At 41.6% G+C, this 16,436-nt stretch overlaps 2 protein-coding genes across 4 annotated transcripts; both read left to right on the top strand.

Moving 5' to 3' along the window:
- The first annotated feature begins 750 nt into the window (after positions 1-750).
- On the top strand, positions 751-11,838 carry hoxd4a (homeobox D4a). 2 transcript variants are annotated; one of them, XM_008306209.1, is made up of 4 exons: positions 751-2,109; positions 2,531-2,627; positions 10,241-10,300; positions 11,835-11,838. In XM_008306209.1, the coding sequence occupies exons 1-3, from the start codon at positions 1,641-1,643 to the stop codon at positions 10,260-10,262; spliced, it is 588 nt and encodes a 195-aa protein (XP_008304431.1). In that variant the 5' UTR covers positions 751-1,640; the 3' UTR covers positions 10,263-10,300; positions 11,835-11,838. The 2 variants fall into 2 exon arrangements, with proteins under 2 accessions (XP_008304431.1, XP_008304430.1); XM_008306208.1 differs by lacking the exons at positions 10,241-10,300; positions 11,835-11,838 and having other exon boundaries at positions 2,531-4,588.
- Positions 11,839-11,930: 92 nt separating this feature from the next.
- On the top strand, positions 11,931-14,325 carry hoxd3a (homeobox D3a). 2 transcript variants are annotated; one of them, XM_008306206.1, is made up of 2 exons: positions 11,931-12,387; positions 12,541-14,325. In XM_008306206.1, the coding sequence occupies exons 1-2, from the start codon at positions 11,937-11,939 to the stop codon at positions 13,290-13,292; spliced, it is 1,203 nt and encodes a 400-aa protein (XP_008304428.1). In that variant the 5' UTR covers positions 11,931-11,936; the 3' UTR covers positions 13,293-14,325. The 2 variants fall into 2 exon arrangements, with proteins under 2 accessions (XP_008304428.1, XP_008304427.1); XM_008306205.1 differs by having other exon boundaries at positions 11,931-12,408.
- Positions 14,326-16,436: the final 2,111 nt, after the last annotated feature.

Raw genomic sequence — 16,436 nt, 5'->3', positions numbered from 1 at the left:
TGATAAACAGTTTGTGGCTGAGCGTCCGGCGCTGGTTGGACTTTATGTTGCTGTTTCGTTGTTTGGCAGTTTGCAGAATTGGAAAAAAAAAGTTGCTGATATGGTTTAAAGATTTTTTTTTTATTCTCCTTTATTGTGAACTTGAGGTTTGATGGAGGGAAGAGCTGCACAGAGACATGGTTTGACCTGAGTTGTGTGCTGTTTGCTGGAGGCAGCTGGAGGCCTGCAGCTCTTCTGCTTTCTGTCTTTTTTTATTTTTTATTTAGTGAAGCAGTGATTGAAAGTTTGTTGGAGCAGCTGTGTGACCAAGTTTTCTTCATTATTTTTTATTTTTTTGCATTGTAGAAATTGAGAAATGAATTAAACCCGTGGTGGCCACAGGGAATGCTGCTTCAGTTATTGTGGAAACTGGATTAAATTGAGATATTCAGATATTATTCCAGCCCATAATTAAAGGCCTTTAGTGTGTGTCTTTGCCCCCATCTGTTTCCAATGCATGCCCCTTGTTTCCCTGTGCATCCCAGCTCCTTTGATGCTCTTGTTCATCCTAACTGTAAAGCCACTTTGTGCGTTTGGTTTTGGCTCCAGATGCTGTAAACACAAAGTGCTGTTGGTCTTTGGGCTCAAAGTGTCGCTTCCCGTCGTCTATATATACCCTGTAGAACCGAATTTGTGTGATGAAATCACAGTCACAGATTCGATTCTAGGGGAGTATATGGTCGATGAAAAAACTTCGATTCACTGACCTGTCGCCATCTTTTATCCGTGCGTAATGTGTCGCCACAAAACACAGCGTTGCGTTATGAATGAGAGTAAATCTGACAACACCACCTTCCTCACATAAGGAGAAGGGCTGTGCTGCAACTCTAGAGGCTCAAAGGAAACCTGATGCAAAGTGTTTCACCTGAAAATACACCTAATACCAGAGGACGCCTGCGTTTAGTGAATAAAACACCCCAAAAATAGATAAAAACCTGAAACCACACGCACAGTCCAGCTGTAGCTTCTTCTTTTTTTTCCTCCTGTGGGTCGTTTGTGTCTCCACATTATTGATTCCCAGAGGCTGCTGCTGCTGCTTGTGCTGCCCAATAGGCTCCTGAGACAGTTTTTTTTTTTTTTCAAAGGGATGGGAGCAGATGAAGTGATGAGATTGGTGTAACTTTTGGATGACCCCTTCTTGACAAAGACAGTGTCCATCAATTGTCTCCAGTCATTATTCGCTGCTTTTATGCCGACGGGCTTTTTGTATCTTTTGTTGGACTCTCTGTTGAACACAACGCCTTCAAGTTAGACCACAGAAAGTCTTCTATTTTTACTTCAGCATGCTTAAAACATCCTTCATCCCCTATATGTTTATTTTCTTCATAAATATAAAGTTAAATATTTAAATCAGGAGCTTTTATTTTTTTATTTTTATTATTTTTCAGCATCTCTTTTTAATCCCCAAACATAGACGCAAGTGTTTCAGAGGGCTATGTGTGTGTATTTTTCCCCACCAGGGTCTAATTTTGGATCTTAAGTTGGGTAAAAATGTATTTAGTTGTATGTTTACCCGTGTTTGGACCAGCATCACCTCCATTGGCCGATCTGGTCACATGGTTCGCTAACTTTATTCAGTTGACACCAAGTAGGAGGGCTTTATGGAGGGAGGAAAAAAAGACAACTCGAGAAAAATTAGTATTTTCTACCTTCAGAAATTAATGGCCATGAGTTCGTATATGGTGAACTCTAAGTATGTGGATCCCAAATTTCCTCCCTGCGAGGAATATTCACAAAATAACTATATACCTGAGCAGGGCTCGGACTACTACAGTCCATCGCAGGACACAGACTTTCAGCATCCAGGGATCTACCCACGGTCAAACTACACGGAGCAGCCCTTCAGCTGCAACACTGTGCAGGACTCCACAGTGCAGCCACGGGGTCATGTGCACGAAAGATCCAGCCAGCCGAGCCATTTTAGCGCACAGACTGAGCAGGGGGCCCCGGTCCAAGTGGCCGGACCCCGGACTTGTGGACAGCAGCAAAACACAAAGAGCCAAAATGGGATACAAGCCAAGCAGCCTGCAGTAGTTTACCCCTGGATGAAGAAAGTTCACGTAACAACTGGTAAGATTTCCTGCCTTTTTCTTCTTCCCTTGTGGACCAGCTGAGAGCTGTAGTTTAGAAATGCTTCAGTGTAATATTTATAGGAGTCTTTGAAAGGCCTCGCCAATTACACAAGTCATAAATTTTTATAGCTCAGGAAATAGGCCGCTAGGTAAGCGCCTGAAAGCTCCTGAAAACACATATTGACCGCTGCTAATGCTCTTAAATCTGCTGCAAATCTGCTTAAATTCACTTGGAATCATGCATTATTTCCTGGTGTCGCTTCCGCGTGTGAATTGACTCAAAGTTTGTGCGCTCCGGCTGCAGACGCTGTACTTTGCCTGTATTGTTGTTTGCCTGCTGCATGCTGCAGTGGCCACATTTGGTGACTTCTTCTCCCTCTTTTTTTTTTCTTCGATGGTTGTTTTCTTTCCTCTCCCAGTAAACCCGGATTACACAGGATCAGAGCCCAAACGGTCCAGAACAGCTTACACCCGGCAGCAGGTCCTGGAGCTCGAAAAGGAGTTTCATTTTAACAGGTATCTGACCAGGCGGCGGCGGATTGAGATTGCCCACACTCTTTGTCTCTCCGAAAGGCAAATCAAAATCTGGTTTCAGAACAGACGGATGAAATGGAAGAAAGATCACAAACTGCCCAACACCAAGGGCAGATCTGCACCAGCCTCCAGCCATCTGCAGAGCATCCAGAAGGACAACCAGACTGATATCACAGCGTTATAAGAGAGAGGAGGCTGTCCTGCTATCTCTAGACATTAACTGTACATAAAAAAGAGACAAAGGTTGCATCTGACTTTTGCATGGACTGATGTCGTTTTTAGCCATTTGTTTTTTAATTTTATTTTTTTAATTTAACAAAAAAAATGCCCCAACAGTGTTGACACAAGACTGAGTCAGAAAAATCTTTATAAGTGAGAGTATTTTTTTTTTTTGCAAGTTGAGCCTCTTCTGTGTTTTAATTTCCTTTTAAAGACACAGAAAAAACATCGAAACAAACTTTTTTCTCCTCCCTTTTTTTTTTGGACGTTACCCCCCTTGAGGACATTTATTACGCAGACTCGGCCCGAATTCATGGATTAAGAAAACAAAAAAAATCTCCTCTACTCACTTGGATTCACGATGCTTTAAAGATTAAAACATCCCTATAATAGTAATAATTTAAAAAATCAGGGGTCATTCGTTGAAATTACGCACACACGAGGCTTATTTCAGTTTTTCTCCAAATGAAACGCACCATTTTTACGCACAATATATATACTTGAAGGAAGCATTATTTGCATAGAGCACGCCAAACACTCCTCAAAATACTTTCGTAAGTTGCAAAATTGTCCCGCTGATTTTTTTTTTTTTTTTCTTTTTTTGTGAATTGTATGTTTTAACTTATTTTGTACAAAAAAAAAGCTTTGAATTTTTTTCTTAGCCTAAATATTATTCCCAAACGTAAGACATTCCTGTGTGCAAACTATTCAGAGTGCCCTTATAAATCTCTCCTGACATCTTTGTAAACAGTGTACATTTTCAGAGGCTCTCTCATGCTATTTGAAACTCACATATGAAAGATCATTTGTTTCCTGCATGGCATCAAAAAAGGAAAGGAAAAAAAAAGATATTTGGATGTTTCCTCGTCGGAAACAATCAAATCCTGAATATTTAGGAGTATAATTGTTTATTTTTCTTGATACGATTTTCATTATTTATTTGTTTAAAAACAAACGTGTAAATTTTTTCCTATAGCACACAATTTAATTAAAAGTATTCGTTAAAACGTTTATTATTCTGAAATAAGTTGGAACTCTTGTGCATTATTAGCATGGCTTTATGCAAAGTTTTTTAGTCTTAGTTGATATGGGAATCTTATAGTTTCTTTTTTTTTCTCTTCTCATTTACAACAAACCCAGCCGAGGGGGGGCTTTCAGGTCACGTCTCAAGACAGATATTTCTTGTTTTATACCGTCATTGTCCTCGGACAAGAAAAGCCCAGAAGCTCTCCCAGTATGAGGAGGTCTCCTCTCTTGAAAGTCTTCGTGATGAGAGACTTGAAAAGGTATTTCAACCGAAGGTCGACAAAAGCAGCAGTGGCAGGTTCATCCAGGGGACACATTTCAGCCGCAAGGACTGACCCCAACACCCCCTGACCCGCCGGACGATTTTCTCTCCCAGGCGCTATTCGCTTTGCTTCTTGGAGGGCTGATCCACACTTTTAAGAAACACACACTCACACACAAAAAACGAGGCTCATTCAAAGTAAGAAGCAGCGGATTCCACAGTTTTAGCAGTATTATATTCATATCAGCCCACCGAGGGAAAAACAAAAAGGTTCTGATTTGTGCATTTGTCTCCTCATGTCAATATGCAAAATCCTTCTTGTTGTTATTTTTGTACATGCTTTTTACCTTGTACTGTGCATTGAGATGTGAGAAGTATATTGGAAAAAATAAAGATTTCTACTGATTATGCATTTAAATATTTGCAAGAAAAAAAAGCCTTTGTCGTGGGGTGTTTATTGTCTCCACCTAAAAGATTTTTCATTTTGAGGGATTTTATTTTTCTGACCCACTGAAGCGTTTCTGATTTTCTCTGATTGCTGGAAATTTTATTTTAACGTAACTTTTTTTTGTTGGTGTGATTTGGTGTGCGCCATTCACAAAAGGATCACGTTTCGAGGGTAAAAGTGTTCCTTGGCTTGTTTTTTAACAAAGCACGTGGAGCCATATGGACCTGAAGCCCTCTTTTACCAAACATCCACAAATGGACCAAATGCGCACTGCATGAGCACGTTTAGCTTGTTGTCCCGGAAAGTTTGTAATTTAGGGGCAGAAGTGTGTTTTTAGTGCAAGATACGTGAGGGCTATCATTGAGAGGGGGGAAAAAGAAAGAAAAAAAAAAAAGATACAGAGCGAGTTTGTGCCCTGCCGTGTCTTAGTTTTAACTCATTAGCTCTTAACAAAGGGAGCACACACTCTGCGTAAAAACAGCATCCTCACACAAAACGCTCATCATCTTAGTGGTGATTTCCAGAGGCAGTTTAAAGAAAGAAGAAACCACGAACAAAATAGTCCCTACATGACTCTTTATTATGAGATACAAACACAAATTAAGTTTACTGGCCTCATAAGACAAAAAAAAAAACTTCTCAGATTCTCCAAAATCACATGAATCCACATTTATGAACACGTATGAACGCAGTGGAGCTTCTGTACCTGCACATGATACTCTAAGGTGGTATAGAGGACATAGACTTGCGGTTGATAGTAAACCCCCCCACACCACCACCACCGCCGCCCCCTTCATGCTCCATGAGCTTTATTGAGGATGACCCACTGCAACACTGACCTCCGACCCTCCGCGCTACAGAATCAACTCTGATACTAACAAAGTGACCATTTACAGTCATGCAGAAAGACAATCTGCCCCCACACAGTTTTCCACCCCTCCCTCCCTCCCTCTCTAGTGACCACCGTCTTATTACCAACCTCCGCCCCCCCCACACACCACCACCACCACCACTACAAGCACAAACTGTGGACATGTACATGTTTGCAAAATAAAAGCGCGTGTCGTGTAGATTTAGAGAAAAAAAAAGTAGTGATGCCACCAATCCAGCATGATGCCAGAAATGATTGCACATATAGATGCTGAAGAGAAGAGGAGAGAGAGGGGGGGAGGAGATGTGGTGAGGGGGAGGAGGGGAGGGGGGGCACTAACCTACCTAATATACATCACTAGTGCTTTAAGTTAACCAGTGGATGCTGTTTGTTATTTTGGAGCCGTTTATGATAAAACGCATCTTTTCTGTGCTGCTGCTCTTCAAACACGAATTGAAATCAAATCATAACAGCTTCCTGAGCCATTATCAGGTCACAGCAGCCCTACTACAACGTGCAGCGTGTAGCCACACTGACCTACATGTCTGAACAGCAATAAATGGGAAGCCAAAGGCAGTGCCATTTTCAATGACACTGCACCCAGTGCAGGAATACAACGTCGTTGCTCTCCATCCGGCCATATTTGATTTCCAGCTGTTTTTCGCAGAAGCCTCTCCGAGCCAGACAACCCCCCTAAGATATATTAAAGTGCGCTGTCTGCATTCAGAGATATAATCCAGAGACTATACCACTCCGCTCTCCATTCTCGACCACGTGATTGTCTAAATAATTAATGCAGCACGTCCCCCTAGAAACACGGCGTCGTCATTAATCGCAAGGACTCTATCAGACTTGAAAACTGAAGAGATCCCCCAAGAAAATAATATCCGATACGCGGCGCAACTGTAGTCCCGCACTTTAGCGACACATCTGAACCGATGGATGCTTGGGTAGGTAAATATTTCAGCATTTTTCATGTTGCCCGAGCTGGTAAATGACGATATCAAATGTCGTGATATTTGATAAATTGCTCCCTTTGATGTGTGCGCTCTGAGCACTGTTGTAGGCTGTGGCTGCTGCTCGCTGTACGCATGTCTTCTTTTTTTTTTTTTTTTTCCTTCTTATTAAATATATCAGCAGCAGAAATTTTTACTGTTTGCCTTTTACGCATGCATCTTGAGAGGGATTGATAGGACTAATGGTAAAAACTAAATGGCACTGACGTGTATTTATGGATGTTCGCTCTGAATAACTGCTCTTTCGGACACATGCAGCTCGCTTTGGCTCCTCCACTGGGCCCATTCATTCTTTATTCGCGCGCGGATTTTTTTTTTGCCAGTTTGGCACAAAAAATGCTAAAAATACAGGAGGTATCTATTTTTAAAAATGGACTCTGCTTTAATATAATGAATGTTTTCTTTGCGCAGTAAAAATGAAGCTATTCTGAGTTGGAGTTTTCAGCCACCTGGTTATTTATGTCTCCTTTACGCGTGAGAGCAAAGTGGATTTCTTTAGTTTTTTTCTTGAATTTTATTATTATTGTTGTTCGTGGGGGCTTGATTTGATTTTGATTCCTCAGAAGTCGTGGAAGTTTAGTGCAGCCTGACAGTTCTGCCTCCTTGTAAATCATTCTCAGTTATTCCTGAAAGGGTTGCGAGGCTGTTGGGGGGCCGGGCGAAAACTGTAAATCTTTCACTTTTATTACCCTCTGAACATATGCTGCGACGCTACCAGCCCTGCATCCCTTCTTCTTCTTCTTCCTCTTCTTCTTCTTCTTCTTCTTCTTCTTCTCAGCAAAGATAACCCACCGCTGAGCCAGCCGACGGTCTCTGCGGCTCCAAATCCTCCTCCTCCAAATCCATTCTGGCCCCTTTTTTAGTGAATTTATTAATTTATTGGCGATTAAACCAAACTGTTATTTAATGCACTTTTTTTGTGATTTATATGCTGGAAAACGGCGCAGGAGAGGAGAAGACATGGCTCTTTGTGTTTCAGCAGTGTGTGAGGACAGACACAAGCAACACAAGATGATAATGTGGTTTATTTGAATACAATCCATTCCCAGTTGCAAGAAGAAGAAAAAAAGCAAAACCCACATGTCATGTATTTCATTAATCATAAAAAAAGCCACATAGTTGGATTCATTTGTCATTTAGTCAGAAATAGTAGTTCACAATAATATACAAAAATACCGTGATGTTTTATTTGTCTCGATTTATTGGAAAAAGAAAAAAAAAATCTGATAGTTTCTAAAAATCTGTGGCATTTTTTTAGTGCAAGTGAAACTCTGGATAACCTGCTGTACATTTCAAGGCTTCTGCAGCACAAAATGCACAAATCATTTTACGCACATGGATGCTGCAGTGCACTGGAGGAGGCTGAGGATGTGTAAATCTGTGTTATTATTAGTAGTGCGATCCCAAAAAAAAAGAGAGAACTGTGTATCTGCTTGTGTTTAAATACTGAAGTGGAGGCAATGCTGGAGGAGATAAAAAAAAAAAAAGAAATAGGCAGAGGGACATTTTCACATTCACACAGTTCAGATGAGGAAATAAACGCCACCCTTTATCAAAATGGATTGGTGAGGTAAGGCTCGCTTGAAGAAGAGAACAATCACGTGAACAAATATGCTTGTATCTAACGGCAGCGCCTTTATTTGTCATCATAAAGCTTCCCCCGAAACACCCCAAAAAATCCTAATGTTAGCTCCAAATCTGCACAGGCCTGTCCGTTTCTGAATTCCTGTATATTTCACTGGGTGATTGATTGCCAGTGATTTTTTTTTTTTTTTTTTTTTTTGTGTGCCTCTGGAATAAGGATACCTTGTTCGCTTTTTATTGGTAGTTGAATGCGAGTCCTTCCATTCTTTCGGGAATACTGTCTCCACTGGTATATGGAAATGTCTGAAAAACAGCAAGATCAGGTTTAGGACAGCATTGTCTACAGACAAAGGGTGAAGGATTTATTCTAGAGACTTGCGTGGAAAGGAAGTGAGACTGAGAGGGGAGCTGCTTTATGATGAATTGATTCGCAGGTAAGGAATTGCATGGCAGAAAGCAACCTTTAACCACGGGTTAATATAATGCAAGGAAATATATATGATTCATTCCATCCGAGGGGGCTGATGCTTGTTAATGTCGCTCTCGCCTGTGCGCGGATATGGAGCCCTCAGCTACATCTTCAAAAGCAGATTTCTTTTTCTTTTTTTTCCTTTCTCTTTACGCGTTCAAATATTATCGACACATTGAGCCCGAGCTGCTCTGCGCTTTTCAGCTGATTTCACGTTTATGAAAACCGGCTCGCAGGAGGAAGCAGGAGAAGGAACTTTTTCTTTTTGACTCTTGGATCGTAAATCACATTAATTTGTTGTCTTATCGTCACACTGGCGTTTGCCGTGATTTATGTGGTTTCAACTATATGGCTTTGTTAACCTGCAACGTTGTATTATATTCATATTGGATGTTTTTTAAAGGATTACCGGCGCCGAATAGGGAGCAAGAACAAAAGGCAAATACTTCTATTTGGATTCATTTATGACTAACTTGTTGTTGGTTAATATTCATGTGAATATTTGCTTGTGTTTTCTCTTGCTTTGGTGACTGTCTGCACTGGAACATGAGGGCCTGAGCAGCAGAGACAATCAATGCTTTTATTTATTTAAGATGCTTTTTCTCATTTTGCGCAAATTATTGTTGGGTTTGATTTCTGTGCGTTGCTTCTTTTGCAGGCCTGCTTGTGATTGTGCGCTTTGGTCTATAGTTAAGAAACAAAGACTGGATATTTTACAGCAAAAAATCCATTTTAAATCCAGTTTTCTTCTTGTATTTTATCACAAAAACAGAGTAAAAAAATACGCATTGTGCGTTATTTTACGCATTTTTTAAAATTTATTTTGGATGTTCCAAATGTTTTTTATTCCTCCCCTAGTAATTCCAACACGCGTCTGGAGGCTGTTTAACTCCAAATATCGATAGAATCTGAAGGGTCTAACCAGAAGAAGTGGGATAATAACACTCCACATTGACTCCGAGCCTTTGTGCGAACCAAACTTACCGTAACAGCGCGTAGGCGAAAAACACAGTCGTGTGAAAAGAGGGACCATGTCTGCGACTAGTAGCTCAGTGGTGCTCAAGAGCTCTGGAGGCGCACATTATCGAAGCAGCTTCCACGAATATTCCACACGGAGACATTTCCATCGCCACGTTTTTAAACCATTTATCCTTCAAAATTCAAGCAGCCAGAGAGAAATAGATTTTAGTATTAATATTAAGAATTTAAAAAAAGAAGTGAAAACGTTGCTTCTGTTGCCGTCGGTGCAGCATCTCGTCCTCGCCGCTGAAAAAACTGCTTTGAATTTATTTGAGTCTTGGATCCACTTGAAGCCAAACTGCTCGTTGTTCATTAAACTTTGGCTTAATGCTGAATGACCCAAAGGTCACCTAAAAAAGCTTATGGCTGCTGATATCTGGCCTGGCTCTTTGTATAAAAAGTGCACATGTAGGACTTTTCACTCTCAAGCATTGTAGCAGCAACTTAAAAAAAAAACTGTCATAGGTGGAGCCTTCTAGGTTTTTAAAGCCTTTAAGATTTATTGTCCAGAAAGAATTTTAAATGCTAAATAATTCATATTACACGCACAGATTGGGCCTGTTGTTTGTTTGTTTTCCTGCTATATGCATTGAATTTAATCACCACACGTTGCTGCATTTCAAAGGAGAAAAAAAAATCTCATAAGAGGACATTTTTATTAAACTTTATTTGTCTTCTAGGTCGAGATGGAAGCAGCGATGAATGCGTGAGGGACATAAAACAGATCTGCGCAGATTTCGGTGAGTAACACTTCTTTAATGAAGGGAGTGGACGACACAGCCAACTGCTAACAAGGTGAAAGGGTGATTTGTTATTAGGCTACACATTTACGCTCACAGTGTTTCGCGAGAGGCTTAAATCACCAAAACAGACATGAAGCATGGCCTTAACTGAGCCTGTAATTATTTACGCAGGCCAGAGTCCAATTTCAGTGCCTCGTTTTCATTTGTAGTAAAGAAAAAAGAGAATGAATGAGAGAACAATTATGTTTACAGTCATCTTAGCTGTTAATCAAATACATGCAAATTACAAAATATAAAAAATAAATGGTAGAATTTCACCACTTCACCCCACGAGTCCACATTACTTAGATGCGCCAAAAATGCTTCGATTTAAGCAGCGGAACAGCTCCGTTTTTGTCCTCTCCTCTGCTGCAGACTCGCACTCAGCCAGAATGGAGGCATCATTTATAAACCGAGCCCTCTGCATGGGAGAAGTCGCCGAGTATGAAATTCTTTCCCTTGCCTTCCACCTACGCTTAGTTTTACACTTCTGAGAGCTGCGACTCTTGAGGAGTGTTTTGCTTTTCATTCCTCTCTGAGGCCGTTTACAACCATAACATTTGCGGTCATAAATTTTGTCGCGGTCCACACTGACAGGTGCAATTGTTATGCACGGCGCAGACTGCACCTCCTGAAGCCACCAACATACAGTACAGGGCCCTTTGATATTTGTGTTAGTTAAAAACGTCTCTCTGTCGTATGCGTAAAAAACAACAACAACAACAAGAACAAATGTAGCTGCAATTAAACATGTTCACCAGAATATTTGTTCTTTTTTCTAATTTATTTTTAAGCAGCTAGAGGGTAAAAATGTGCAAGAAGCTGCGGAAGAAAAACGCCCAATTTAAAATATAAAGGCTGAGACGTGATTGAAGGCTAATGAAATATCATATTTTACCGCCACCCACCCACCCAATCTCTCTCTCTCCCTCCCTCCCTCTCTCATTCCCGCACACACACACTCACGCACACACTCACGCACAGCCACCACCTACACGTTTTGATATCAGCATTAATAACAACCATTGGAGGACTTTTAGTATTTTAGCATCTTGCGTGCGTAAAAACGCGATCCAAATGCGTGCGCGCCGGAACAATGAACGCATGACGGGCTTTGTCAGGCCTTGTGATTAGTCAAAGGTCTATTGTGTGTATGTGTGTGTCAAATGCTGATTCAGCTTATTTGTGAGGGACTCCTAAAGCCTCCCAGAGGGTTTTTTTTTTTTCTTAGGGCAAGTTAAACTTTAACTGTTTTGTGCCAGAAATGAGGGGAGCGAACGGCCTCTTAGAATCTGGGGCTCTGAGATGAAGCATTGTTACAGACGCTGTGTGGAGACAGTTGGTTATTTCTAATCTAATGGCTGCTGTAACCCAGAGCAACCAGGGCCAAGCATACTTGTGATTCTGGTGGTTTATTATTGTTTTTAAAACCCTGAATCTCACATATTCATTAAGGCCCGTGCAGTTATAATGAGTGTATTTGTCTTTATAGGTCACAGACTGGAGCAACGGTGGGAAACACCAATCACGTGAATAAACAACACCAATGCCATTGGATAGAGTTGCACTGGCTTATTGGCTTTAAACCCACAAAATGCAGAAAGCAACATACTACGATAACTCTGGACTTTTTGGAGGCTACACTTACCCCAAACCAGACTCTTACAACTACGGCCCCGCGCACCAGTCCTACTCTACTTCTAACATCGAGAGTGACTACCAGGGCTCGGTGTGTCCCATCCAGACCTCTACAGTCCGACCACCGGCCCTCAAAGACAGTGACCTGAACGGAGACTGCATGCGGCAAAGCAGCAGCAGCAGTCAGAGCAACAGCAGCAGCCAGGCCACGAGTATCTCGGAGCAGCAGGCGCCTCCACTGTCCGCATCCTCCCCGAGCTCCAACAGCTCTGCGTCCCAGAAGAAGAAGTCTCCATCCAGCAGCGGTTCTAGCGCTGCCACACCAGCCCTCACCAAGCAGATCTTCCCCTGGATGAAGGAGACCCGGCAGAACTCAAAGCAGAAGGGCAACAACTGTGCCACTGCAGGTAGTGACCGTGGCGGTGAAGGTGTGTGCATATGTGTGTGTCGTGTGTTTTTGGGGGAGAGGGAGGGAGGGTTGAAGGGGGGGTGACTGGGCCTTGATGTGCTTATGAGTTGGTATTCATATGGCTCAAAAAGATGCTGCGGTTCCTCCACAGGTGGCGAGGTGAGTGACGAGAAGAGCCCACCGGGACCGGCCTCCAAACGGGTCAGAACTGCTTACACCAGCGCGCAACTCGTGGAGCTGGAGAAGGAGTTTCACTTTAACCGCTACCTTTGTCGCCCTCGGAGGGTGGAAATGGCAAATCTGTTGAATCTCACCGAGCGCCAAATAAAGATCTGGTTTCAGAATCGGAGGATGAAATACAAAAAGGACCAGAAGTCTAAAGGGCTGGCGCACTCTCCCCTGGGACATTCCCCGGACAGGAGCCCGCCGCTGAGTGGCCCAAATCACATTGGATACTCTGGCCAGCTCCAAAACGTGGGCAGCCTCAGCTATGACGCGCCCTCGCCCCCGTCCTTCGCCAAACCCCAGCAAAACATGTACGGTTTGGCCGCGTACACTGCGCCCTTGGGTGGCTGCATCCCGCAACAGAAGAGGTACCCGGGATCCGAGTACGAACACCACGGCATGCAGAGCAACGGCAGCTTTGCCAACGCCAATTTGCAAGGCAGCCCCGTTTATGTGGGTGGGAATTTTGTTGATTCCATGCCAGCCTCGGGCCCCATGTTCAACCTCGGCCATCTTCCCCACCCCTCATCCACCAGCGTGGACTACAGCTGTGCCGCTCAGATCCCAGGAAACCACCACCATGGACCCTGTGATCCCCATCCCACATACACAGACCTCACCTCTCACCAAGCGTCTCAGGGAAGGATTCAGGAAGCGCCTAAACTGACGCATTTGTAATATGTGGTTTCGTGTGTGTGTGTGTGCGCGTGTGCGTGCGTGCGTGTGCGTGTATGTATGTGTGCCAAAATTACGTTGCGCTCTTTTTTATTACCTCACTAGTCTAATAACTACACTCCAAGCGAGTCGTGTGTATTATTACAGTATTATTGATATTACTATTAATGCTATTGTGTAATTATTTTCTAAATAATACAGCTTTGTCCATTTCTCTTGAATATTTGGGGATGCGCAGAGGCACACTAGCCTGGTTGTCAGTAGTTCTTTTCTTTTGTTTGTTTATTCTCAAGTGCAATGCGCAAAAAAAAAAAAGAAAAAATGAAATGTTTTTTTTTTTTGACTGAATATTTCATGCCGTTACTTGAAGGTAAGTCTTGTAGTTCACGAAAGTAGAAGCTCATCCTTAGAGAGAGAAGGATTTTTTAGGGGGAAATTTTCTGTCTGTTTGTTAGGATCTCATTTATTTTTTTTCTCTCCTCACGGGCATCCTATTTATTTATTATTCTGATTTTTTTTATTTTTTTTTGCATAATCTTTCGTACTAGCATATTAGCCTATTTATTATTTAATTACTTTTGTATTGCACATTATTTATCGTTTATATGCGAGTATTTATAAGTAAGTGTGTGGAGTTTGTTGTAAGATTGGACAGATCAGTGCACTTGGAAAGTGTTGGCAAAACAGGGTTTTTTGGAGAAGAGAAAAAAAAATGCTATGACTCGCAGTGTATTGTTGGAAAAAAAGAGCATTTCTAATTGTAAATCTGGGATAAATGGGGCATTTTATAGTGTATAAACACCACTATATGTCCATGGTTAATCTTGTGTCAAACCTTAAGCAAAACGTAGACTATCGAAGTATCAAATATTATACACACCAGCATGTCATTTTGTGTAGTCCATTGCTATTTTTTATTTGTCTTCCATTGTTTATTCCATTCAGTTGGATATCCATAAATTTATGAAACCCTAATGATATTGAAATGTTATATTTTATTGTGTTTAACATTTTGTAAATAAAGTGCTTAAACTTGTATTATTATTTTATTTTAGTGCATTTTGTTGGAAGAACAGCTTCTCATTATTTTTAATTCCTCATTCAGCTGCCAGTAAAAACAACAACTGTCAGGTAACAGAGGCCAGTTATTGACTCCCAGCTCTACTGTACAGTCCAAACAGGGGGAGAGACGATCAATAATTAGACACCAGGATATCTAAAACTCATCAGACGGCTCTATGCTTCCAATGCAAAGTGCATTTCAGCGGAATAAAAGGCTCTGGAGATTATTGATGTTTTATTGGTGTGAGGGAAGTGAGTCTATGGGCTTATTGCATCTTCCACATGTCACTTATCATTAAAAAAAAAAAAAAAAAAAAAAGTCTCGGCCATATGATTACCTTCCTGTGTGCAAGAAAATGAGCTCAATTTTTCCAAAGTCTAATCAGTTGCTGTCTAATTGATTGTTACACACAGAGATTGGAAAATAATCCTCCTTAAAGTGGCCAAGTATAAAGATGCGCCCATTTGTTGTGAGGCAGAGCAGATTGGTGACAATAAAAATACATGGTGCTGCTTTGACATTGGGAAAGATGCAACCATGTGTGTGTGTGTGAGGCAGAGAGAGAGAGAGGAGAGAGAGAGGGAGCAGTTCATCCTTTATTGCTCCTGGAGAGCCATTTCAAAGCTCATTAATCAAAAACTCGTCGCTTTCAGACTCCTCGCTGATCCCTCCTCCTCGTGAACAAAGCATTTGCATTCCAAATCCAAGTAACACATTTCTAACTGAGCAGGCCAATCTTTAATGGTGGGGGGAGAGAGTTGGAGTAAGAAAAAAAAAAATCCCACTGTGTTCACATTTTCGAAGATGATAAATCCTCGGATTTAAGGGCGCATGAAGGCAAATGAAACTCCTGTCACAGAAATCATCAGTGGCTTTAAATTGCGCGCAGGTTCACAGTCACAGTGATCCCCTCAAAAGGAAAAAAAATAAAAACCCAACCTCCAACCAGCAAACCGATTTACCTCGCTGGTATAATCCTAAACCCCCTCACAAACAACTTGAGCATTTATTTCATCTTATTCTTCAATATGAATCCATGCTGGATTTTGGCCTAAGAGCTGCTACAATAGGCTACAAATCATTTCAGTATTCAGTGCATGGCGGCCATTTTAACCCTGGGTGCTCCTTTTTCATCTCCCTCCCCTCCAGTTTCTGCACCTCACAAGTCATTTATGGAGCTCTGATAAAATAGCTTCTTTACAACTGAATCTGAAGCTGAATATTTCATATTTTCCTGCGTTTTTGCGCACGAAATACGCAAGTTCAATTACTAAAAGTCTAAATTGGAATGAATAAATTAAATAAGCAGTGGAGATTTTCATGACTGAAAATAAAAACCTTAACAAATGAAGCTGGGAAGAAAAAAAAGTCTCATTCATGTGATGGAGCAAATTGAGTTTCCTGGTCATTAATGCTCCAGAGCACACATGGGTGGAGCTGAGATCAAATTCAACAATCAGCCAGAAAAAAAAGAGGAAATTTCACCCCAATTGGACACAACAGCAGCGTATTTCCTTTCCTTGGAGAAAAAACAAAACAAAATCCACTTATGTTGAGAGGCCTGGCTGGAAAAGGAAGCTTTATAGTTGTTTGGATGTTGTGCAAGAAAACAAAACTTGCCAAGCACATGCTCCTGTTTGGATTCCACATGTGTTGTTTAGGCTATTTGCAAAGATTGCATATTGGAATTGATTTGAAATTGGAGCCAAAAAAATGTGAAGTAATTGAAACTCACAGAAGAGAGGCTTTGCCCGGAGCAGGCAGTGCAGCTCATTTAGCGCTCCTGATTGGATACCAGCCGAGCAGGCCACGCCCCCTCACTGAAGGGTAATATTTACATATGGAGAAGTAGCCTTATACTGTAGAGCAACTATTAATGAGAACAACAGCCTTTAAACTTATCTCTACTCGGGACCTCTTGCCTGGAAACAACCGGTTTTTAAAATTTTTGATGCGTAATTTTTCTCTCTCTCCTGTAAATGTATGTTATTGTGTTTGATGATGGACAGAAGGTTTCTAACAGGGACCACCGGGGGAGAGCTGCTTCTCATTCAGTGTTTGAGGTAGAGTAAATGAGGATAGTT

This window comes from Stegastes partitus, unplaced genomic scaffold (genome assembly GCF_000690725.1).
Source record: "Stegastes partitus isolate 25-593 unplaced genomic scaffold, Stegastes_partitus-1.0.2 Scaffold3629, whole genome shotgun sequence".
Lineage (NCBI taxonomy): Eukaryota > Metazoa > Chordata > Actinopteri > Pomacentridae > Stegastes > Stegastes partitus.
This window is presented reverse-complemented; position numbering and strand designations above follow the sequence as displayed.